The sequence below is a fragment of the Perissodus microlepis genome, chromosome 1 (assembly GCF_051167445.1).
Source record: "Perissodus microlepis isolate ML-2025 ecotype Zambia chromosome 1, ASM5116744v1, whole genome shotgun sequence".
In the NCBI taxonomy this organism is placed as follows: Eukaryota; Metazoa; Chordata; class Actinopteri; order Cichliformes; family Cichlidae; genus Perissodus; species Perissodus microlepis.
The window spans coordinates 24251109-24275674 of record NC_140461.1 but is presented as its reverse complement, the minus strand read 5'-3'; the positions used below and the strand labels follow the sequence as shown (position 1 = coordinate 24275674).

The following is a 24566-nucleotide window of genomic DNA, read 5'->3' as shown; positions in this document are numbered from 1 at the left end:
TTATTATTATTATTATTATAATAAATTGGTATGTGTTGTTCAATATGAGCTGAAAGAACTTTTTTTTAAAAAAGTAAAACAAAGAGGCATGGGATCATTTCACAGTGGGGTCATCGGATAGTTTGTCCAGCAGAGGGCACTCCGACTCCTCTCCAACACATTACAGTGACATAATTTTCCCTTTTTCAATAAAACTTCAATTATCATAGTTCTCAAGCATTTTGCCCATCACCATCTAGCTGTTTGAAAACTCTGAGGGGTAAATATACAAAGGTCACTGGATCAAGGCAACTGTAGTTAATTAAAACTAAACTAAAATGAAAAACTACAAATAGTTGTGAAAAAAAGAAACACCTTTTACAAGATTGTTAAAAACAACATGCTTTATTGACAACATTTATCAAGAAAACAATGTTCGGTATGCTTTTGCAGCAGAAACATTACTCTGTAAATACCTGTTTTCTTGCCAGCAAAAATAACACTGTCTTAAAGACCATGACCACGTGCGACTAGAAACAGCCAATCGCACATTCGACAACTAAAAATGCACCGAATGTAACAGAACACTAAATACTGGAAGTTGTTTTGTCACTCCTGAACCACAGGTGTTAGATAACAGCCACCCTGGCTGACGGTGGCGATGCTGACAGGACGGAAACTATGTTATTAAAGCAACATGTCTAACTTAATTACAACGGCAAACACTGTGACGCAATAATCAGCCTGGAAGTGAACCCACAATCCAGTCCCGATTTACCTTGAACTTAAAAAAAAGAAAGAAAGAAAATTATACATTCACACACATACCACCACAGTTTATGAGTGACTGTGTTTACATAAATATGAGCATTTCCAACCAGGTTGTCAAGTTATTTCCCCCTGTAGGTAGCTGCAGATGCAAGAGAATAACTATCTTTATTTCAGCACGTGGTTTAACTGAAGCGACAACACATGACAGAATCAGAACTGACAAATACAGGAAGCCGCACAGCTCACCCTGACTGAGGAGAGGGTGACGGGTACCTGAGCTCTGGTACCTTCTGCCATACTCTGGGATGTAGAGTGTTTTAGGTACACTTAAAGAGAAACAGTTAATCCTATTAATAATAATAATAATAATAATAATAATAATAATAATAATAATAAGCATTGCTGCACTGATCTCTTAAGTGTTAAAAGGCTCAAGTCTTCATTAAACTACAGAAAAGTGAGAAATGCTATAGCCCACTGCCACCACTAGATGGCAGCCTGAGCAGTGTTCATGTTGTGCTATGTAATAAATTCCAAACCAAATCTATAAAAAGCAACATCCAGCCATGTAAACAATCAGTTAAAATACTCCTTGCTGCGATGCACATCTTCATTATAAAAACTTTAGCACGTGAGAGAAACCTACTGCCATGAGACGCGAATAACTCCGATGCTCCACACAGTGCCGTCTGATTAAATAAAAACGTATAATCCTACAACAGAAAAAGTGTACTTCAGTGCAGTTTGTAGAGGTGACAAGTCATCCTCACCGGGATGACAGGAAAGAGTCAGGGCGCCCCTCAGCTTCTCTCTGTGTTCGTACTTTTAATCGCTGCTAAAGTCAAGACATAAAACCAACAAGTGTAATGCTGCAGCATCCCAAATGCTGCTTTTGCACCAATCACAACAAAAAAAGTGCCACGACCTGTTTTCGCTCTTCTAAAGCTCCTTTAGAAGAGCTTCAGGCCTGAGCGAGCCACAGAAGTCACAACAAAAATCTAACCAGGTCGGACCTGCTAACGACCGCATCAGTCTGAATACGAGCACATTAACTGACTGCTGCACTTCTCTCTGCCATCACCTGTGAGCTCCTCAGCTCACTTGAGAATGCCCCAAACAGCAGTAACATGTTTATCTCATCAACTTCATTTCCTTTTACGATGCTTTTTTTTTTGGTAATTCCTAATTCAGAACACAGACGTCCCTCTCTGAGCCTCTGCAGGAGGTAGAGCTATCAGGAGCAGCACAGAAAGCCTGCAGTTAGTGACAGAGACAGACGTTCAGTGGGGTTGGTGTGATGAAATGAAAGTGACACCACTGTAACAGATCGATAAAGCCTTTGTGATTCTGCTGGTGCTCAACAAACGTGCTTCTCTACCTAGATCTCTGAACACAAGATGTGGAGTTTAAGGTGAACTATTCCAGCCTTTTACATATCAACAAAACCAAAGATATGTGGGATGGTGTTGTAAATAAGGCAATATGCACAGACACACACACTCAAGCTCACTTCCTCTGTCTGCTCTCACTGTAACTTGGAGAGCAACACATTCGCAACATCAGTGAAAATAACCTTAATAGCACCACCCCCACTCACACACACACACATCATGGCACCACTCCACACTTGCTCACAAAACATGCAGAGTTTCACTTCCAACCGACTCTCTGGCTGTCACTGTACCGAGGCTGCTGGTTAGTGAGTCCACAGGTGTGGTTTTACAACTGTCGGTGAGAAGTTTGAGCGTATACATCCTCTTCACATTGCTGTTTGTGTCAGCAAACAACAACTAAAAAAAGAAAAAAAAGTTCTCTTTCTGGCTGATTCCCGTCCTGTTTTCCATTTTAAAAGTTCGGGTCTCTCCCTTTCAGAGGCATCGTATGCAGTTGGAAGAACAATCCTAATGGAAAAAGCTGCAGTCAGGTTTAATTAGAAGTAGTCTCATTTTTGGCTCGTTTGTATCAAAAACCTCATTCAGGAAAAGAAAACAGGAAGAAATGCGAAACTCTATCCACTGCATGAAGCCGGGACAAACATTATGTCACGTTGCGTTTGGTCCCCATCACAATCGGCCGAGCAAATTCCACAAAGTCGTCGATCAGAACGGGCCAGGCCCCTGAAGAGAGCGAGCAGAAGAGGAATGCGTTAGAGGGAATATAAATAAACAAGATTTAAGTAGTGAAATCACGATTCAAGACATCAGAGATAAGAAAGTTAGATAAAAGGGTGGCCTTAAAGGAAGTGACGCTGCTGTAGATAGTTTTTAATGGCCTGCCACTTCTTTTGCCCGCTACTTGTCCACTTTCCTTCATTTTTTTTTAGATTCACAACACACCCTATTGAGATATACCCAGGGGTCCGTTCTTCGTACCTCGCTAAGTAAGTTAGCTGGATTTGACTGTTGACGATTTCGCGTGATCTTGGATCGTTCGGTTCTCCGAAGCTCATCCGGGACTTGCTGTCATAGCAACAGATCCGTAAGCGTAAACCTGCTTGGGAGCAGGCTTACTTTATGTAAACAGGATTAGATCGCGGCCACTCTTCATTTATACGAAAGCAACAGCGATATTTTTCCACTGTTTTTCCATAAATAAATATTATCAATGTAACTAAAGATAATGCAGTATTTGATTCTTTTATTGATTTCATACAGATACATACAGGTCATTTCCTAAAAAAAGGGAAATGTACTATTAATCATTCTATTTCATGTATTTGATTATTTCAGATGTAATTCATATTTTAGAGTAGTAATAGTAAATTACTTCGTGTAATCAAGATGAGAGACCACGGCTATAAAAGCGAAGGTGGATTTGGGAAGTCTGTCGCAGCCATGTCCTGTCCGTTTGTACGCGAGCAACCCATTGCGGAAGGTGCAAGATTGATAAGGAGAGTTTTCAGAATTCAGCGTATATTGCGGGATAGACAGGATCCTTTAGCTCAGCGCGACAGTGTGCTCATAGAGAGATATCGATTTTCCCGTGAGGGTATTATTTACTTAACCAACTTGTTGACGAGGGGGTGCGGGACCACCACCTGTCTTTTTTTGCTCTGCCCTTTTCTTGGTTGCTGTTATAAACAAACAAACAGATTATTTCAGGGTCTCTTTTCAAGAGACTAAAAGCAATACAAGTGATAAATATTACCATTCTGTAGAATATTCTTATATTTCACTTTTACTTGTTCCCATGTTCTAGTGGGTCCTGTTGTGGCTCTAATGTGAAAGAGGATATAATGTAATATAATATAATATAATATGATATAATGTAATATAATATAATAAATTACTTACGAGTTTAATTTGTCAGCAACTTTCTGCCAGCCCTCTCTCCTTGCTTTTGCAGCCTTTGCAGTGTTCCCTTGCGTTTTAATTAAACTCTGAAACTCCTGAAATCCCTCAATCAAGAGTTCTTGCTCTGCTGCCGAAAAATACTGAGCGCGCTCCTTCGACATTTTCGCCGACCAATCAAAGGGTTGCCGATCAATGTTTCTACTATCGATGCATAGCCCCTTTTAAGCCACCCAGTGATCTCACATTACTTTATCCAGCTATACTAATCGTCAACAACAGGTGTGTTCGGAGAACCGGAATAGCGAGCTCAAAGTTGGCGCGATGATTTGATCTTGGATGTGTCATTTGGTCTTGGATGTAGTAAGCGAGGTACGACGAACGGACCCCAATTCTTGCTAAGAGCTGTTTAGCTGCTGAAAAAATACAATTTTATACCTGTCAAACTGTCTTATTGTTGGCCTTTATCATAGATTTAGCTTAAGAAATGTGAACTACAAGAAAATCTGGCTCATTTAAAGCAAAAGAAAGCAATTATTGGTGGCTCAAAGCATTTGCACAGTACTTCAAGTCACTTGTGCGCTGGCGTAGGGGCAGACAAAGAGACAACACCCTGAATTATTCGTATTTAATGTGACAACTGATGAGCTTTCAATGTGTTCACCGATCATCTTCATCCAGACTCGTTAGCTCACCTTCCTCATCATAGTTTGACATGTCGTCTGCAATCATATTGCCAAAGTCCAGGAGGAGGTTCCATGTGTCCCTGGGAATCGATCGTTTGTGATGCTCCTGAATGCAGCACAGCAACAGGAAACGTTTGGAGTTTCATTGTGATCATAAAAAAAACAAACATTTTTTTTAAATTACAAAGGCAACAAAAAAACAGCCTCGATTAAAGGTGACATAACTCTGAACTGTCAAAAATCAATGTGGGGGATTGGATTATTTCTTTTATATAGGTCAACAAGATGGACAAAGCATGCTTGAAATGTCAGGGAAATCGATTCATGCATGTCAGATACCCAAATGTCCCACTGATCCAAAAATGAAAAGAACGGGGAGACAACAGAACATCCCACACTCACCAGCAGGAAGCGGTTCCACAGATCCAGGAACTTGAACCGACCTGTGAGAACTAGATTCCAGTAGGCCACGGCCATCTCCAGGTCTAGAAAGCAGAAAATCTGTTTAAGGGTGGATGCTTCATGTTTTTGATTAAAAACAGTGTTTTCCCTACACACTGTCATTCTTACCTAACCCCTTCTGGCCTGGGTTCTTGGCAAAACTGAAGGTAAACTGGTAGAAGTCTTTGAACTTTCCTGAGTCTTTCAGCTCCTGCTCTAGTCTGGGAAGAATGGCTTTAAGCTTTTCAGGGCTGTCACACCTGTAGGACATGATGATGATGTAAAGTCTGAAATATGAAACCTTAAATACTCGTATGACTCATCTTACAGAGACAAACGGCACAGTACATACACTCATATGTCAGAAATGCAGTACAGTTTATCACAAAGTAGATTTCAAAGCCAGTTACTGCTCACCCTAGCTCAGCCATGCCATCCAGGAACTCCTTCCTGCTGAACTCGCACTGCGTGGCCGCTCTGAACTTCCACGCCACCACCAGTATGCTCATGCTCGCCGGATCTAGAATCAGGTCATCGCAGAATTGCTGGATCCCGTCGATGCCTATCTTGTTCTCATCCTGGGGATCTACAACAACAGCCGAAAATAATGAGCAAAAGCGCGACGGGATGAGCGGATCGCTCCGATTTCAATCCCTGACACCTGCCTTTGTATCTGTTGTAGAGCTGCTCCAGCTTCTTGCGGTCCACTGAGGTTTTCATGGATTCTTTGTAGTAGAGGTCTGGGTTCTGGAAGTAGTTGTCTGTGGCGACTTCTAGTTTCCAGTCATTCTGTGCCAGGCAGTACACAGCTGTCCTTTCGCCTGCCTGCGTGAAGGACATAAACTGCCGAACTTTGTCCTTCTGTGATGACTTCAGCTTGTGCTGGAAAGTAAGGAGGGATGCAGGTGAATGCAGGGGCCAAAATATAAATGAAATAGGAAAGAGTATCAAATGTGATAAGGTAAGATAGACACAGGCCCTTCTTTCAAGTAATTAAAATATTTCAAGCTGCATATAAATTCAAATAATGCTCATCAAACCAACATTACAAATTCTGGACCCCTCTAAGTCCTGGGGTAATGGAGGACAGGTCCCCCACTTTGCCAGCTTCGGTAATCCTGCCATGCATGAGGAGCTCATCAGACTGCACACCAACATTCAAACATACAGGGTAAGTGCTATTAGAGTACACTAGAGTGCAAAGACTTCCCTTCAAGCGGAGGCTTTCACTAGAAACTCCACAGAAAACTTGCTGTGCTGTCTCTCACTACTTTAAGCTTTGCATGTAATTAAAAAGTAAAAGGCTGGAAACCAAGTGTGCCACAGCGCTGATGTTAGCACTTGCAAATGCACGGCCACGAGGTTCGGTTAGTCCACGAATATGATGTTTGATCCTGTGGCTCTTTGCAGACCTGACCCACCCGATGATCAAACAGCAAACGCACTATGGCAGGCCACAGCTCGTCGACCTGGTCCTTCTAGGCACGGGGGGGGATCCTTCACGGGGTATCCTCACCTGGGTCAGCATCGCAGACGAGCTACCCCATAAAGGCAAAGGTACGTGGCGCAAGTGCATGCATCCCGTCTTAAAAACATCAACAACTGACCTCCCGTTTCCTCTCACATTCCTGACACACATCTCCTCTGACGATGCGACACTTGGCCGCGGACACCCCGACCCCGCACACTGCGGTGACCCCTGAGCGTCAGAGACAGCTGTTACTGTCTGAGGAGCTCATAAACGGGGATAAACAACTCTAACGGGTTCTCATTTTTAATCTCACCTACCATTTTTATCACCCGCTGTTTTGGCCAACTTGAGATCCAATTTCCCACAGGCGCGCATGCGCAAAAGAACTGGGCTACTGTACGGCAATTGGAGTCATGGGTAATGTAGTTCAGCACCGCTGAAATTCAAAATACAACCCCCGCTTCGGTAAAATACTTGTTTTATTCTTAAATATTGTGCAACGTCTCTGACACCACCTAAAAAGTCTCATTATTACTCCGCGTCTATTACAGCGATACTACACCGTGAGTATAACCCTTGTTGAGGGGGACGGGTCATAGAACTAGGCGTGGAGCTAATTTAAAGGTGTTTTTTCTCGCTTCACCGACATAATACGACTTTACACAACAGTGAAAATGTGTCATAACCGAAAAATAAAAGAAAAAACGGAGAAGCGCTGCCATAACGTAAAAGCACTTGACGCAAGAATCGAGTCGAAAACGCAAAACACCTGAGAACTACAACTCCCATATCAAATCTGATAAAGATGTTTCGGAAGTAATCTGAAGATGGATCTTTAATTTTTATCGACAGGAATAGGTTCTGAAAGCAGATGAGGGGTTGTTTAGTTTTAGTTGCGCCTGGTATAAATGGGGAGGGGGTCCGCTGTCGACACACACACACGACCGTCATTTCTTTGCTAATGTTAGCAAAGTTGAGATAGCGTTAACGGCTGTGTCACAAGTGAGTGTGTGTGTGTGGACTCAGCTGGCTGGAGCTGGTCTGACAGCTCCGGGCAATTTGGAAGCTAACTTAGCTTTACCTAACAGCTTATTCAACTTTAGCCACACTAGAACTAACTCAGCTGTTTTAGGGACTGGGTCGTTTGTACCTACCTGGAAAAAAAGTATTGTTACCCCTTCCTGTCTGCCTGCACCGACACTGCTACCGACGGCCCGGAGGTCGGAGTAAACATGAAGTTGGTGGCCAAGTAAAAACCGGTGAACGCCTGCACCGACGCTGTCTCCAGCTATGTGGCAGGAGAGGAGGGGTGGTGGTAGTGCGGCACAACAGCACGATTGTTTCCTTCTTCTTCTGCTGCTCCTTCAGTCGTGGAGTTGAGAGCCAGGACAGTACACACATTTCGCAGGTAGTGATCTCTTTACTCATCTGTTTCTGCTGATATACCCACTCATAGGAGTCGAGTAATCTGTGTTTGGGACAGTGAAGAAAATGGGTGATTTCACTGGCTGTCCGTGCTGTTTCCTCGGTATGTCATTCATACCTGGCGGTGTGTGTTATTAAGATAGCTAAATGTCCTTCCCGTTTTATTTTAAATTTACACGTCTGTGCTCCATTTTTTGTGTTTTTTTAAATTCGATTATGCACATCCTGACAAGGTAAAACTTCAAGTTATGGGTACGAGTCCAAAGTTTAGTGCAGATCACCTGTGGGAAGGAACATTTTCATTTTACTTGAGTATTTCTTTTTACATCACTACAACAACAAAGACTTTGTCATACACACAGCAATGTATTATATTTTTAAAAATCTACTCTATCGAAACCAAATAAAACATTAACCTTTAATGTTACTGTGTCAGTAATAATAATAGAACGGAGGCTGTTTATAATGGCATTGGTGTTTTATTTTTAACATACATAACCTGTTATATAGTCATTTAACACTGTTAGTTTTTCATGGTGTTTACGTGGCCTTTTTTCACAGATCAGGCTTTGTAAAGTGAAAGGAAATGTTTAAACTGCACTTCTGGTTTTGTTTACATTTAATTCTCTGAGGCTGACACACCTTATTTTAAAGTTTGTAATGCCTTAAATTTGAGAACCTGTGTGTGCGTATGTGTGCTTGTCCATTTCAGCAGCTCAAGACGGAACAGTGGTATTACTGATTTCTAGCTGCAGTGGCAGAGGGTCTGCAGCCTAGCCCAAAGGAAGAAGGACATAGGAGGAGTTTGGAAAGTAAACATCTCTCAGCTTGACTCATGCTCACAACAGTGCAGACTGCCTTGGCTGTGAGTTGAATGTAGTCAGTGTTGGTGTGGTTAAAGATTAAATGTAAAGCAACCTGGATGTTTTGTTTTTTTGGTTGTTTCTTTTTTTAAATACAATCCTTTTCCTCACTATATATACTGCAGCGTATTTGATGAAGGCAGCAGAGGAAGCAGCTCTGGAATTTTTTACAGGTTAAGCATTCAGTCACATTAAGGTGAAGCTTAATAATAAGAACTGCTAGCAAGACGGAACTCATGTTCAGCTGCCACCACACCCTGCTTAAAGACTGAACAGGCTGTTGGTATAACAATAGTAAATATACAGGTTGCATAAGTACACACTGTATCTCACATAACACCACTCACTTTGCCTTCAGAGCTGCCTTAATTCTTCATGGCTTAGATTCAACAAGGTGCTGGAAACATGGGAGAGGGATTTTGGTCCAAATTGACATGACAGCATCACACATGGCTCCATGATCTGAGTCATATGTTCCACCACATCCCAAAGGTGCTCTACTGGATTGAGGTCTGGTGACTGTGGAGGCCATCTGAGTGCAGTGAACTCATTGTCATGTTCAAGAAACCAGTTTGAGATTATTTGCGCTTTGTGAGATGGTGTGTTATCCTACAGGAAGGAGCCATTGGGAGATGGGTAGATGGTAGTTCGGTTTTAAGGGGATTACTTAAATCACATTTCTTTCCCATTTTGATGCTCAGTTTCAGTTCCAGAAGGTTGTCTCAACCATGTCAACAAATGCATTGAATTTTTGCCATATGACTGGCTGATATATAGATATATTTGCATTGACACTCAACCCATCTTAATCTGTCATACTATTTTGGGTTTTTTTTACTTTTTAAAAAAACCCTTTTCCATATCCAGGCCTCACACCCGTCTTCAGTCCCCCTCACACCCTGGTGAAGACACGAGTAGGACTTTGGATGCAGGCTGTATGTTGGCTGCTGTGCCTCAGCCTGGCAGGGGCATCTGCCATGGTCCACAAAGACCAGGTGGCCCAGCATGCCGTCAAGCTCTATCGAAGTAACAGGGCCGCACACAGGCAGAGCTGGGTGGCTGGTAACTGCAAGCGGCTGGTGGGCCTCCTACGTCAGAAAAATGTGGTTTTCAAGAAGCTGGCGGCTGCTGCCGATGCTGTTAGGAAAGACCGGAGCCTTTCAGAGACTGAGAAACACTTCCAGGTACCAGACTGAGAAAAAGCAATCTAATGGATCCAAGAGCTCCTTGGATCCTTTCAAATTGTTATCCACTGAAGAGTTAGAGACATTTAACTTTTGCATAACCTGTAATTCTTCTTTAGGTCTCTAAACTGTTTGCCTCTCTGACTGTTGCACAGAATGACTGTGCATGCTTATAATTCATGTTTCCTATGATTTGTGCATGTAGCGATAAGATGACTGGTTTGATTAAAACAACTAACAGGAGAAATAGCTAAGCACCACTTTTAGACTTTTATACCAGACCAAGCTGAAAACGCATTTAAATTTAATGTGCTTTCTTCAAATCTTCAAAGTTTTTTTTTTCTAGTTTACCTCTGAAACGATCTGAATGAAATGCCTTCTGGTAAACTCACTAAAACACAGCACCAGACTGAGAGGCAGTTTCTTCCACAGAGCTGTAACATCCATCTAAATTCAACATGTGACTTTCTGCACATATTTATTCTGCATATACGGATAGTGTGCATTCAGTTGTTTTATTGTGTTTAAGTGCCTCTTCTGATGTGTGCCGAGAGTCACATAAAATGCACCTTCATCCTATTGTAACCTGCTTCATCACAATCTGTTTTGTCCTGTTTGTCATGTCCAGTCTCCGATGAAAAATTGTAAACTACACTGCACACGGTAGCTTCAGTGAGAGATGACCAGAGACATTTTACCGATTGACAAGTTTCTGTTTGTCTGCATTAAGGTTCACACTCTGGAGGTTTTGCAGAAGGAGCTGAATGAGAGCGAGCACCTCGTGTTCCAGGCGTTGCACAGCCTGCAGAGAGCGCTACAGGGAGACTACAAGGATGTGGTCAACATGAAGGAGAGCAGCAGACAAAGGCTGGAGGCCCTCAGGGAGGCAGCCATAAAGGTGAAGTCAGCTGTGTTTCATTATTTGTATCTCAGTTTTTCAAAGGACAGGGAAATATCAGAAGCCCAACAATCAGATGACCCACTATGAGCAAGCTCTTTGGTGACAGTGGAAAGAAAAAACTGTCTTTTAACAGGAAGAGACCTGTAGCAGAATTGGAAACTTCCAAAAAGACTATCCAAAATGTAAATCTATTATCAAATAAGTTAATCCTGTGTGAATATAGGAGACATATAAAACTGTTGATATGACCATCCTACAGACCTCAAAATTTAAGACTGAATCTTTAATACACATTTCCTACATTCATCTCTCCTAACATATGCATGGCCCCTCTTATCTCACTTCAGGAAGAACAGGAGTACGTGGAGCTGGTGGCGGCTGAGAAGCATCAGCAGGAAGCTGTTAAAAGCGCTTTGGCCCAGAACAAGACTCTGTCCATCCTGGATGAGATCCTGGAGGATGTCAGGAAGGCAGCCGACCGACTTGAGGAGGAGATCGAAGAGCACGCCTTTGACAACAACAAGCAGGTCTGCAGACAGTCACTGTCACATATTGTGGTTACTCAAAAACTGAAGATGATAGTGATTGTAGCTCCTTCCATGCTGTGTGCTGTGTAGATGAAAGGAGTGAATGTAGAGGCCGTGCTGAGAGTGGAAGACGACGAAGAGAATGGAAGCAAGAGGAAGAACAAGTCCAGGCAAAAGGAAGTGGAGGATGACCTGGGACTGAGCATGCTCATTGACTCTCAGAACAACCAGTATGTTCTGACTAAACCGCGAGACTCAACAATGCCGAGAGCCGACCACCACTTTATCAAAGTCAGTCATTCCTCGCAGAAGCGGATACTCTGTATTCATTTGTTTTCATTTTTAGTCAGTATTGACGGGGGTTTTTAAACATGTATGTGCAGGACTTGGTTTCAGTGGTGATGTTGTCTCTGCCCTGTGGCTGGATTTGCACTCTGGCGGGTCTTCCTCCCATGTTTGGATATATCATCTGTGGGGTCCTGCTTGGTCCTTCTGGGCTCAACAGCATCAAGGTGTGTGAGTGCGTGTGTGAGAGACTGTAATTAATTTTTTTTTAATCAGTCTTTTTTTCTACTTTCTGTGCTTGTTGTTTATATCTATGTTCGGCTTTGCTTCTTGCAGTCTATGGTTCAGGTGGAGACTCTCGGGGAGTTGGGTGTGTTTTTCACTCTCTTTGTGGTCGGACTGGAGTTCTCACCTGAGCGCCTCAGAAAGGTAAATGAAGAAGATTTTGCTTTTGGAATAATGCAAAGGCAAAGACAAGTTTGGCACTGATGCCAATGACATGGTCAAACTGTTCTGTGTGTTGTGTTGCGGTGGTGCAGCATGACACGAATTAACCAACATCAGTATCACAACCTGTGAAAGCAACTTTTAAAACAATACTTTTATGTCCTTCAATGTTTGGTTTAGAGCAGGGGTCTCCAACTCCAGTCCTCGAGGGCCGCTGTCCTGAAACCTTTCCATGCGTCCCTGCTGCAACACACCTGAATACGACTAGTAGGTCATTAGCAGGACTCCATAGAACCTGACTGCATGCTGAGGTGGCAACTCCTAACCCTACTCATGTCAATTTAAGTAAATGTAAGTGTTTGGAATAATGTACTTTTATTGCACCATGTTCATTCACTCATGAGCTGCTGGAACATGAATCAAATGGCTGAATTGCCACCTCAGCATGCAGTCAGGTTCTATAGAGTCCTGCTAATGACCTACTAGTCGTATTCAGGTGTGTTGCAGCAGGGACACATGGAAAAGTTTCAGGACAGCGGCCCTTGAGGACTGGAGTTGGAGACCCCTGGTTTAGAGCCTGATTGGTATATTAGAAGAGCTGAAAAGAAGGCGACTGGACTTTACGTTTTTTGAAGACCGCACAAGGGTTTAAATACCTGGGACTCTCAACCTTTTGGTTTTAGAAGTGAAGAAGCCTCTTGGATGAGAAGAGAAATGATTTTAAAAGAAAACTTAAAGAAGTCTGGTCGCTTTCTTTCTAACCTCCTTAAACAGCAGTGACCTGGATGACCGAGAAACTTCGCAGACATATATTGGATGTTAGCAGCTGATGTTTGCCAATGTAATGTGTAATTATTGTCCAGTTTGTGCTAATATAGAAGCTTTTTTTTAATGCAGTTTAAGTAGCAGTGGACATGCTGAAGAATATTGGCTGATACATCTAGATTTAATTCCACATCAGTATTAGAATGTTTCTGTAAAATCCACTATTGCTCACAGTCTAGTTGTTTTAATACCATTTGTTTTTATAGCCTCTGTTACTTTATGGACAGTCATCATCCAGTCATCAACCTGTCTATGTGTGCATAGGTATGGAAGATTTCAGTTCAGGGTTCCTGCTCTTTGAGTCTGCTGATGGTAGGAGCCGGTTTGCTGTGGGGACAAGTCCTGCATATTCGACCCACCCAGACTGTCTTCATCTCTACTTGTTTGTCCTTGTCCAGCACTCCACTGGTGTCCCGCTTCCTGGCAGGAGGAAGCAGAGGAGATAAGGAAGGTTTGTGTTTTATGTGTCAGGACATAATAAAGCAATCATCTGGTTATTACCAGGTCCTAAAATTAGGTAAATACAGTATCAGATGAACAATAACACATGATACATTACACAGTGTCCTTGTGTATTTTGTAAGAATGAAGCCAAAATGCTTCATTCTTACAAATGAAGCAAAATGCAGAAGCTCTGAGGTGATCCACCTCATAGAGCTTCTAGGTTTTAGAACCACCTTTAGCAGGAGAAACGCTCAAGACCAACAAACTGACAAAAATTCTGCTTTCGTAGAGGTGATCACACTTGCTGATGATCAGTTAAATGTATCTGATTAGCAGTACCTGAATGCTACTTACCTCCTAATTCCTATGAAAGCAGGAAAGTGTGTTTTTCCACACACTGCTTCTGCATTTTCCTGTAGTTTTGTTCAATAAATAATGATATGGTATAATATTTTGTATTGTTGTTTACCTGAGACTGATGTTGCTTGCGGTTGTACTAACCTAGTTTATGACCTGCTAAGGGGTTATGTTCTATAATAAAACCTTAGAAGAATGCACTTTCACACAAGTGTTTTGAAAGTCTTCTCATTAGAGTGTTTAAAGCATTTGAGAGAAACAGACCGTGTGTGTCTGTTACATGAAGAGAACAGGTTGCATTTAATTGCTATGAGATGTGACTAGCTGGTTTTTCCTCTTCACTACTTCCATTTCAAAGATAAGAAACAGAGAAAATCTATATTTATCCCTCTGGCCACATTCCAGAAAGTTAAGCATACCTCAGATACCAGTTACAGCAGCATTCAGCAGATCCTCCCTTACCTCTGGTAGTATATAGCTGAGTAGGATTTTGTGACCTGCATGCCTGTGTTGACTTCTGCTAGCACAGCAGTGGTAAATGATTTTTGCTCACAGTGAAGAAAAATCACATTTATTTTACATTTAAGAGCAGCTTGCCTATCCACAGGCCTTTTCCCATGCCATTACTCTAGGTAATTTACACATTTTAATGTAGGCAAATTTAATATCACACTACATCCGCTTATACAATACTGATTACTAGGAGTGTTTTCCTTAGCCAGTGATCATTAACGTGTGTGTGTGTGTGTGTGTGTGGCAGCTGAGCTGGACTACAGCAGCGTTCTCCTTGGGATGTTGGTGATGCAAGATGTTCAGCTCGGCCTCTTCATCGCTGTCATGCCGACTCTGATCCAGGCACAAAGTGGAGAGTTGGACGGGTGTGTTGGTCCTTCTGTTGTTATTGCATGTGTGCTCTGTGTAAACACACACACAGCATTGTAAACTCTTCCCTCTGTGCACCGCAGCTTTCTGTATGGCAGCCTCCACGTGCTCTATCTCCTGGCCCAGGTCCTGGTGTCGCTGGCTGCTGTGCTGCTGCTCTGCTTGCTCTTCAGATCATTCCTGATTGGCCCCTTTTACAAGAAGCTTCACACTGAGAGCAAAGGCAACAGGGAGATCCTGGTGCTGGGGATGGCAGCTTTTGTCTTTTTCATGCTGACAGTATGCTGTCTGTTTTTAACCTTTTCTTTTAGATAAAGATCTCACTTTATTCACTTATTATGTATTTCATGTTCTTGTCTAACCCGTTGTGTGTCTGTGCTGGTTCTTTTCTTGCTGACTCATGCTGCAGGTAACTGAGGTGCTGGATGTTTCCATGGAGCTCGGTTGTTTCCTGGCTGGAGCTTTGCTGTCCTCACAGGGTCACATGGTCACAGCAGAGGTCATGGGATGCATCGAGCCGATCAGAGACTTCCTTGCCATCATCTTCTTTGCTTCTATCGGTTAGCCTGAACGCGATCATGTGACTGATCTGACCTTGGTGTTGTGTTAGTTTCGTATTGTTTACCGTGACTTTACTGAATGGTAAGTGTGTGTCTGTGTGATGCTGCAGGTTTCCACGTGTTCCCAACATTTGTGCTGTATGAACTCACCATCCTGCTGGCGCTAACTCTCACACTCGTCATTATGAAGGTACAGACTACTCCTGTGTTTTGTCTTTGTTTTTTGTTTTTCTTTGTCTAGCTCCAGTTTCTGCTTCATTTGACTCCTTATTTCCTTCCAGTTTATGATGGCTGTACTCGTGCTGTCAGCAATCTTGCCTCCAGGGTCTCGGCACATACAGTGGATCGTCTCTGCTGGCCTCGCTCAGGTCAGCGAGTTCTCCTTCGTCCTGGGCAGTCGTGCACGTCGAGCTGGCATCATCTCCAGAGAGGTCAGTGATTACCTCTTATGTTAATGTTGGCATCTGTTTTACTATTCAGACAGAAGAGAATATAGTAGGTGCTCAATTTGACTTTTGTTTGCTTTGTCTTCTGCCTTAAATAATCATTTATTAATGATTGTTTAAAGCAGAATTAAACGAGACCTATAATACCCTGTTCCAGGTCAATACTTTTATGTTATTCTGAGCTGTAGCTGACTCGCCCCTCCCTTTCAGCCAGTTTTCTTCTGATTGGCTGCCCCTCACAAAAACAGGTTTGAACAGTAGTTGGGCAGATCTTCATGTGTAGTGTCAATCATCCATTGTCTACAAAGAAGAACCAACTGCATTGGTCAGGTTTTAGGTTTTAGCCAAAAGACCTCTTATCTCCCATCTAAGCTAATCCTATAATGACGCAGTAATCTTTGCATCGTAAAGAATCGTGACTAGGACGACCGACTATGTCACTGATATCTTGGCATTTAAGAACATCCATCTCTCTCCCTGGGGTATCATTGTGGAATAAATCAAAAGAGTGTTAAATTAGCATTATTCAAAGTCTGTGTTAATGACATTTCGCCATCTGATTATTGGATCTTTATTTGGTTTGCCTCTCTGGCTCTGTGCAGGTGTACCTGCTGGTCCTCAGCGTCACCACTCTCAGTCTGCTGCTGGCTCCGCTGCTCTGGAAGGTTACCACACACAGATGGGTTCCCCGCACCGAACGCAGACCAGTCACATGACCACACTGACTTCAGCGCCAAAGGGTTCCCGTTTAAGTTTTGCAGAGATAACAGTGGCATAACAAGAAGTTTTATTTATGCAGGACCAAATCTCCATCTTTTTCTTCTTCTTCTTCTTGTACTGACTCAATCTGCTGCTTTAGAGGAGAGTGACTTGAGGTCCTTAATCAAAGCCTGCTTCTGACTGTTAAAAAAGCCTTCATTACAGTTTCTCCATCCTAGGTATGGTCCAAATTGGTGTAACATGTAGTGTATGTGCTAGATAAACTATACTGTATTTTAATATCACATGCTGAAATAGTTTTACATGTAATCTACAGAACCGCAACATCACTGAACCGCTTTGATTTTCTGGAAACATCTGTAAGGCTCGGTGGTGTCTGCTACTTACAAAAAAAACTTTGCTAGAAAGCACATGTTTTGAGGAGAAGCACAACAGATAAGAGATCCTTTACGCTGTGACGCTTTTGATGTCAGAAATGCCTTTCTTCTTATTTTCAGACACTTGTTTCATCAGTCATTCCGTCACTTATGCAATTTGAACCTTAGATTTGCCTCCTCCATGTAGAAATCACATGACAGTTCAACACATCTCCATATATTGTTTTGTGATCTTATGAATAGGTGAAATATTTGGGAAGTATTTTTTTTGTATTATGTAAAACGACCTCCGTCGTTCTTCTAGATGACTATATTACTGTTCACTTTGTCTTCTTCGGCTCTTGGTTATCGTAGATGACAGATTGTGCTTCTGACTGACGTAAAAACCTTCTGTGTGCTGTATTTAATCAGAAGTGGGTTATTCTGATCATCGTGCTACTGTGAATTTTGCTATAATAGCACTCTCTGAAGACTGTAGTTTGTTATTCTTTTTTCTTGGCAAATGTCAGAACACCATGGTAGGTCACACTACTAACAAACTCAGAAGGTAGATAATGAAATACATGATTTTAGGAGCAGAAATGCATCAGACACTAATGACAACTCTTCGCTGACGTTACGTTTGAATACAAAATGCACTAGTTAACCCTGAATGTCAAACTTATGTGCCTGCTCAACACTTCTCTGCACTAAAAACAAGACTTTGAGGAGTGTATTCCTGCTCATCTTGTGCTGTAAGTGTCTTATATTCCATAAAGTGCAATGTAAATGTGTGTCCAACAGCCAGGTTACTGAATATTTTAATATGATTCTCAGATACTTTCCTGCAATATGCAGACTGTTTCTTTCTTTTCTGTTTACATACATGTGTGTTGGTGGTCATGGCAGACACTACAAGTCATAAAGAAGTGCTGTTTTCATTCACGATTGTGTATTTCTAAACTGCTAAATTCATTTTATTTATTAAAAAGAAGATGACAACAAATAATTTATTTGGTCTCGTGTTTCTTCCTTTGATCCAGTAATTGCACTGGGAAACTTGGCAATTAATTCACTGTAGTTGTGTTGTAGAGACACAAAAAGTTCCTTAAGAGGTTCATTTCTGAAAAAATATACAATAATCAGGAACTTTATTAGCTACACCTGTTCAGTTGCTAACTCTAATGCAAATCTCTAATCAACCAATCACATTGTTAAGACCACCTGCTGAAGTTCAAGCATCAGATCAGGATGCCGGGATTTTCCCACACAGCCGTCTCTAGTGTTTACAGAGAATGATCTGAAAAGACAAAACCAGATGGTGTAAAGGTGTGGAGGATCTTATTACATACACTCGTATGTCTTCACACGCATATAAACTTGAGCGACATCCCCTTCTAGATTCGTAGAGTTTAATATGATGTTGGTCAACCATTTACATCTCTAACAGCTTCATCTCTCCTGGGAAGGCTTTCCACAGGATTTAGGAACGTGTGGGAATTTTTGTCCATTCATCCATTTGTGAGGTCAGACACTGATGTTGGATGAGAAGGCCTGGCTGAGGTGTGGGGTTGAGCTCAGGACTCTGTGCAGGCCAGTCAAGTTCTTCCACACCGAACCTGCTGTGATTTTACGTGGCCTACCTTGTTGTGGCTGTTGTTCCCTATTGCCTCCACTTTGTTATAATACCACTAACAGATGACTGTGGAATATTTAGTTCCACATGAATGTTTATAGAAGCGTTCGTGTGTCTGTCCACGTGATTAAAACATTCACTCGTCACCAAACACAGTAATCCTTTCCAAGACAATGACAGCGGGCTTACGAGACCTCAGGAAACCTCAATAATAATAATGTGAGACACACCTACACGTGTCCGTCTGTGTCTCTGTATGTGTGCACACCAGCATGCTTGCACCGTGTAAGCTGATAACTTACAAAGTCTGCAGTCAGCACATCCCTGAGAAACCTCCTCACTGTCATCATCCTATTATCCCGAGGAGACGGCAGCCAGTTACAGACACTCTACAGCTGATACTCAGATTTTTATTATTCAGAAGTGACCGTTCTGATTTTACTCATTCCCATAGTCAAAACTATATAATTGTTCATATCATTTTATTCGTTATTATTCAGACTCTTCATTATGTTGCTGAAATACATTTATCCACTGTTTCTAAGGACACATTTGGAGGTCACAACGCTTGAATTTTGCTCCTTCAGATTTCTAGATCTTACAATTTATTTTGCAACAACATTAATAAATTACTTGGAAACTTAGGTCTATAGACTGCTTAAGTTGAATACAAGTGGCTTAAAGGCGGTTTGATAAGTATCCCTACAGATCCAGATACATGATACTAGCAGGTGAGTAGTGGTACTGTGTGACTATCTGACTTGGTTCATTTCACTGCTTTGAGGTAAAAGATGACTTTCCCCTCATAGGGGTCGTGGATGTTTTCGTAGCTGATCTTTTCAGACACCACTCTGCACTGGATCTTGGCTTCCTTCTCTCCGACCAGGCTGAACTGAACGGCCACCAGTGGGTTGACATAAGTAGGCTGTAAAAGAAAGAAAGAAAGAAGAAGAGGCAGAGTGTTGGTTCCTTAACCAAGTGCAACATAAGAACGAGGGTACCTGAATAGAAAAAAAAAGTGCTTATGATGTGGCACCGAATCATCTTAAGACTCTTATGATAATATAATGGTAGAGAACCTGCAACAGTATAAATAAAAAAACTCCAACAATCCAACAATCATCAGTGAACAAGCACTCAACAAAAAGGATTGTGAATTCGGTGTCCGTATCTGACATCCAGAGATCAAAGCAAATGAGACACGATGTTTCTAATTTTAGCACTTCTGTGCATGCGAACAAAGGGAGACACAAACATTCGTTTAAAGAGTGAGTTCTGGTCAAAGCACTGAAGATCAAAGTAGTTCCAGCCAGAGAATTGGGCAGGCGGCGGCAGCGTTCGCTTCCCTGCGCTGGTGCGTCTGGAAGAAGAACAACATCTCATTGGCGACAAAGATCCGCCTTTACCGAACCTTGATCCTGCCCATTCTACTTTACGGCGCGGAGACGTGGACAATGCTCAAACACGACCTGAGCAAGCTCGAAGTTTTCCAAATGCGTTGCCTTAGATGCGTTCTCGGCATTTCCCTTCGCGACCGTCATTCAAATGACACCATCCTCACCAGCTGCGGCAGCCAACTGACGATCGGCGACCTAATCCAGCGCCGCCGACTCCGTTGGTTTGGCCACATTTGTCGAATGCACCCGAGCCGCCACCCCCATGGCCTACGCTGGTTGACCCGCCCCACCGATTGGAGGGTGCATCGAAATGCACCAAAGAAGACATGGATGAAACAAATCCAGGATGATTTGAAGGCCCTTCGACTTGACCTCGAGCAGGCAAGAACCATCGCCTTAGATCGAAAAGCGTGGAAGATAATCGTTGGTCAAGCAAGAGAACCTGCGGCACCTACAGCAGCGTACTGGTTGCGCGGCAGACCACCACCGCTGGTCGCCCGCTAAGGACAAGAAGAAGAAATTCCAGCCAGAGTAAATGTCTGGCTGTGTTTTAGGGCCAAATACCATAACTGTAGTTTTGTCTGTATTTGGCTCATCCAGGCCATTATAGATGAAAATCCCAGGGTGTGATCTCCATAGCAAAATAAAACGGCTCTAGTGTTTTCCTATATTTAGCCTTTATTGGACAAAATGGTTGAGAATGGGCAGGAAATTTGGTCCAGGCTGAATTAAACCCAGGTCCCTGCAGCCTTTCAGCACATAGCCATGCTCTGCATCCTGTATGCTCCACTAATATGTTTTATCTTTGTTCTTCAGTTCAACTCAGGTTATCAAATGAAGTAAGTAATGAGGCTAAGAAAGCACAGAGTGACCAGTTTCATTATTTCTGTGTATCAGGCTGGTGTTTCACCCTTTTTATGTCTTTGTGCTAAAAACAAATGAAGGTTACTGTACATGGAAGAAGCCTCCTGAATATTAGATCATTATCTGCTGTCTTACCTGTGCTAGCTTTCCGTAGTATGGGAAGTAGGAGGGATCCATAATTCCACCGTCTGGGAAATACTCTATTTTTGCCACACTGTCCTCTCCATCCTACATCCAAACAGAAACAGAGTTGTATTTTATTGAAAGAAGATCTTGATTCATTTTGTGAATCTTTGTTAAACTGTGGCTGATGAGTTCAAAAGGCGGGAGATTAACAGACAGGAAGCGTGTGATGGAAAGAGCTGTGAAAGGTGGAAAATGTGTTGAATCCAGTGTTTTTCCACAGTATAGAGTCACCCTATACCCACTACTTTATTCAGATATTATTCTACAGCTTTATTACTTTAAAGTAACTGCATGCAGCTCACCAGTATGGTGCAGTTCACATATGGGGGCAGAGCGGTGTTATTAGAAGGCAAAAAGTCAATAATCTGCAGACAAAACACAACATTTGCTTTTAGTTCTGGTTATTATATGATGTCATTGCTTTTCTAGCTTAAAGATCCTGACAGAGTGAAACCAAACGCACCCTGTTCATCTTGATGACGACACAAGGCATGGTGCTGTTGTAGCCAAAAGTCGGATCCTCAATTCCCGAGCAGGGTCCCAGCATGCTCTGCGTGAAGGGGCAAGCCCACTTGGTGTGGTGGGGGGCAGAGAAGGTCTTCTGGATGAAGTACTTCCCCTTGGTGCAGTTGTAGTTGTTGCACTCCAGCTGCTTGGTGTCATTGTAGGCTAAAAGAGAGAGGTGAAAACAGAGCCAGGTGTCTTTTTTAATTTTCTTTGACATATGTGCATGTTAAAAGTTACATAATGCCGAATAAATCGTGTATGGGAACACTAACGCTTCAGGAAGTCGTGAAGGATGTTGGCCATTGCCATACAGCTGGCCTTGTCTGACGTGTTGTAGGAGATTTCAACGTCTTCCTCTCCGTATGTGTCCGGCCACACCATCACCCCTGAGTGGGAAAACAGATGCTTATGAGGCACTGAGATATCTTTTGTGATTATTTATGTATTTATGTATTTATGATTTATGTAACCTGGTGATGTTAGTCGATCTTGGTAGTCAGGTTTGTAGGGACTGATGGTGTACATGAGGACCCAGATCCCCAAAGAAAAGAGCCCCGTCATGATGACGTAGAAGGCCACATAGTACAGACTAATGTACACTGTGAAGGAAGGAGTTTATTAACACACCTTTATGGGTACATCAATAAGTGTTTTAGTTATCTATGTTGCTCACTCTGAAGCTTGGAAAATAAGAGTGAGAGAAATAATATTTACTGTACACACTAGCAAGGCAGCTCTGCCTAATGTGGAAACGCAGAGGTCAAGGTGTCCTCTGCTGCTGCAAACTGAATTTAATCTCATTGTAAGGTCAAGCAGAGAAAGGTGCACAAAACTTATCATTACTTATCTCTCGCTGCTCTAGGAGTGCATGACATGTGACTGGGATCATGCGTGTCTTTCAGCAAACACACGCACACAGATACTGTTGAGGCCTTTTATGTTTTATGTGAAAGAAAAACAACTACACTCACCGGCCACTTCATTAGGTACAGCCTTTCAACTGCCCATTAATGTAAACGTGTAACGAGCCAATCGGACCTGACTTATATGATTTAAAGAAGGTTTACAGAGAAAGGGCCGAAAACAGAAAACATCCAGAGAGTGACAGTTCCTTGTTGATGCCAGAGGTCAGACTGCTTTAAACTGATAGAAAGGAATTAGTAACTCAAATATTTACTTGTTACAAGCAAGTTCTGCAGAAACGTACCTCTGAAACACAGCAAATTAAACCTACAACAACAAAAGATCACACTCGGTGCCATTCCTGTCATTGAAGAACAGGAAGCTGAGTTACAGCGTCACACAGTTTCAATTTCTGCTGTGATATTTGAATCTAGGGTCAGAGCCCTCAACACACCAAACCTTAATGGTAGCAGATGGGCTACAGCAGGAGAAGACCACATCTGGTGCCATTCCTGTTAGCTAAGAGCATGAAACCGAGGCTACTTAACGGATGGGAAGAACTGGTCAGTAGAAGATGGAAAAATGTTTCCTGGTCTGATGACTCTCATTTCAGCTACATTCACATTTTAGGGTCAGAATTTAGCATTAACACCATAAAAACATGGCTCCATCCAGTCTTGCATCAAAGTTCAGGTGGTGGTGGTGTAACAGCATGGGGGATACTTTCTTGGCACGCTTTGGGCATCTTAGTACCAACTGAGCTTCATTTAAACACCACAGCATTCCTGAGTATTCTTGCTGACCACATCAAATCCTTTATGAGGACAGTGTACTCATCATGCGCACCATGTCACAAAGCTCAGATCACAGCAACAATTCAAAATAAAATACAGACAAAAAGAAAAGAAAAGATTTAAAGGTATTAGGACAATTTTTAACATGTAACTTGACTGAATGAGTGCTATCAGCATGTTTTAAATAATCTGAAAAATACTTGTTGCAAGCGGTTTAAAAATTCTAGTCTATTTAATGCAGGAGAGGTTAGTGAAGTCATGTCCTTGTTACCCCATTTCTCTGGCGTTCTTCCCATAAACGTCCCATTTTCCGAGTTCCAGACAAAGCGGCCGAAGTCTTCACACCGCTGCCCGCAAGTCCTCTTTTCCTTCAGAGTGGCCATGATGGAGCTTCACAGCAAACCTTTTCTCTTTCCTTCTCTCAGCTCAGTAAAGACAGCAGTAATATTTCTTTCTTCCCTGTCTCGTCCCTCTCCAAACCTTGTGAGGAACTTTCAGCTTTTGTGTTAACGTCTTGCGTCCAGTCTCATTCTTTTCTGCACTTACAGTCGGTCCACAGTGTGATGTGTGTTATCTTTCACTCTGTATTTATGAGGCCAAGATAAGGTGTACCATGACAGGAGCAGGTAAACTTCCTTCATTAGCAATGACGTCCTTGATTCACTGGAGAAACACCAGGATCACCTTGAAAAGGTTGGCTACTAATGATAACAAGACTGATTTAAATCACTGCAAATCCAAACAGAAATGAAAACCTGAGTCAGTTTGGCCTCTGAAACATTTGACTAATTCTGATGTACTAAAGCACAAACTTTATAGGTACTAGCCTTCATTTTTTGTGGCACAGATTCAACAAGATGCTGGAAATGTTCCTCCAGCAAGGATTTTGCTCCAAGATGACATGACAGCACCACAGTCTCTGCAGATTTGTTGGCTGCACATCTGTCACATCCTAAAGGTGCTCTACTGGGTTGAGCGTAGGTTATTTTAATACAGGGCTGCAAAAACGTCAAATTCAGATTCAGGTGGAGGCTCCGCCGGCTTGCTTCACTGCTACTAAGTTCATATATTTTAATGACACCAGCTACTCCAGCTACTATGAAGCATTGTCATGTTCAAGAATCCAGTTTGAGATGATCTGAGCTTTGTGACATAATACATGATCCTGCTGAGGTCCTAAAGGGATGGGGGGTGATACAAAGCATATTTTCATTTCATCTAGTGTCCAAATGTTGCTCAGAAATCGAGACTCTGACATTTTTCAGCGTCAGGTGCAGTCTTCTGCTGTTGTAGGTTTGATGTTTCGAGCATTCAGAGATGCTCTTCTCCATACATTGGTTGTAACAAGTGATTATTATCAGCTCGAAGCAATCTGGCCATTCTCCTCTAACCTCTGACATCAACAAGACATTTTTCCCC

General features: G+C 42.4%; 3 protein-coding genes across 7 annotated transcripts; 1 reads left to right on the top strand and 2 right to left on the bottom strand.

The window, feature by feature from the left end:
- Positions 1-365: 365 nt before the first annotated feature.
- Positions 366-7899, bottom strand: dcun1d2b (DCN1, defective in cullin neddylation 1, domain containing 2b). Of its 4 annotated transcripts, none has more exons than XM_084936762.1 (7): positions 7793-7899; positions 5833-6049; positions 5585-5753; positions 5297-5427; positions 5129-5211; positions 4736-4832; positions 366-2867 (listed from the first exon to the last, which is right to left on the bottom strand). In XM_084936762.1, the coding sequence occupies exons 2-7, from the start codon at positions 6005-6007 to the stop codon at positions 2788-2790; spliced, it is 735 nt and encodes a 244-aa protein (XP_084792888.1). In that variant the 5' UTR covers positions 6008-6049; positions 7793-7899; the 3' UTR covers positions 366-2787. The 4 variants fall into 4 exon arrangements, with proteins under 4 accessions (XP_084792888.1, XP_084792885.1, XP_084792894.1 ...); XM_084936759.1 differs by lacking the exon at positions 7793-7899 and adding an exon at positions 6956-7064; XM_084936768.1 differs by lacking the exon at positions 7793-7899 and adding an exon at positions 6775-6949.
- Positions 7900-7931: 32 nt separating this feature from the next.
- On the top strand, positions 7932-17869 carry slc9d1 (solute carrier family 9 member D1). Of its 2 annotated transcripts, none has more exons than XM_084936745.1 (15): positions 7932-8046; positions 8776-8928; positions 9794-10110; positions 10841-11008; positions 11359-11538; positions 11629-11829; positions 11922-12050; positions 12160-12252; positions 13360-13546; positions 14657-14774; positions 14862-15057; positions 15188-15338; positions 15449-15528; positions 15620-15769; positions 16387-17869. In XM_084936745.1, exons 3-15 carry the CDS (start codon positions 9853-9855, stop codon positions 16498-16500), a joined length of 2025 nt encoding a protein of 674 aa, XP_084792871.1. In that variant the 5' UTR covers positions 7932-8046; positions 8776-8928; positions 9794-9852; the 3' UTR covers positions 16501-17869. The 2 variants fall into 2 exon arrangements, with proteins under 2 accessions (XP_084792871.1, XP_084792877.1); XM_084936751.1 differs by having other exon boundaries at positions 7935-8046; positions 8779-8928.
- Positions 17870-18972: 1103 nt separating this feature from the next.
- LOC146393884 (potassium-transporting ATPase subunit beta-like) lies at positions 18973-23530 on the bottom strand. The gene is made up of 7 exons (XM_084924698.1): positions 23419-23530; positions 21921-22049; positions 21723-21836; positions 21407-21612; positions 21246-21308; positions 20893-20985; positions 18973-19421 (listed from the first exon to the last, which is right to left on the bottom strand). The coding sequence occupies exons 1-7, from the start codon at positions 23528-23530 to the stop codon at positions 19263-19265; spliced, it is 876 nt and encodes a 291-aa protein (XP_084780824.1). The 3' UTR covers positions 18973-19262.
- Positions 23531-24566: the final 1036 nt, after the last annotated feature.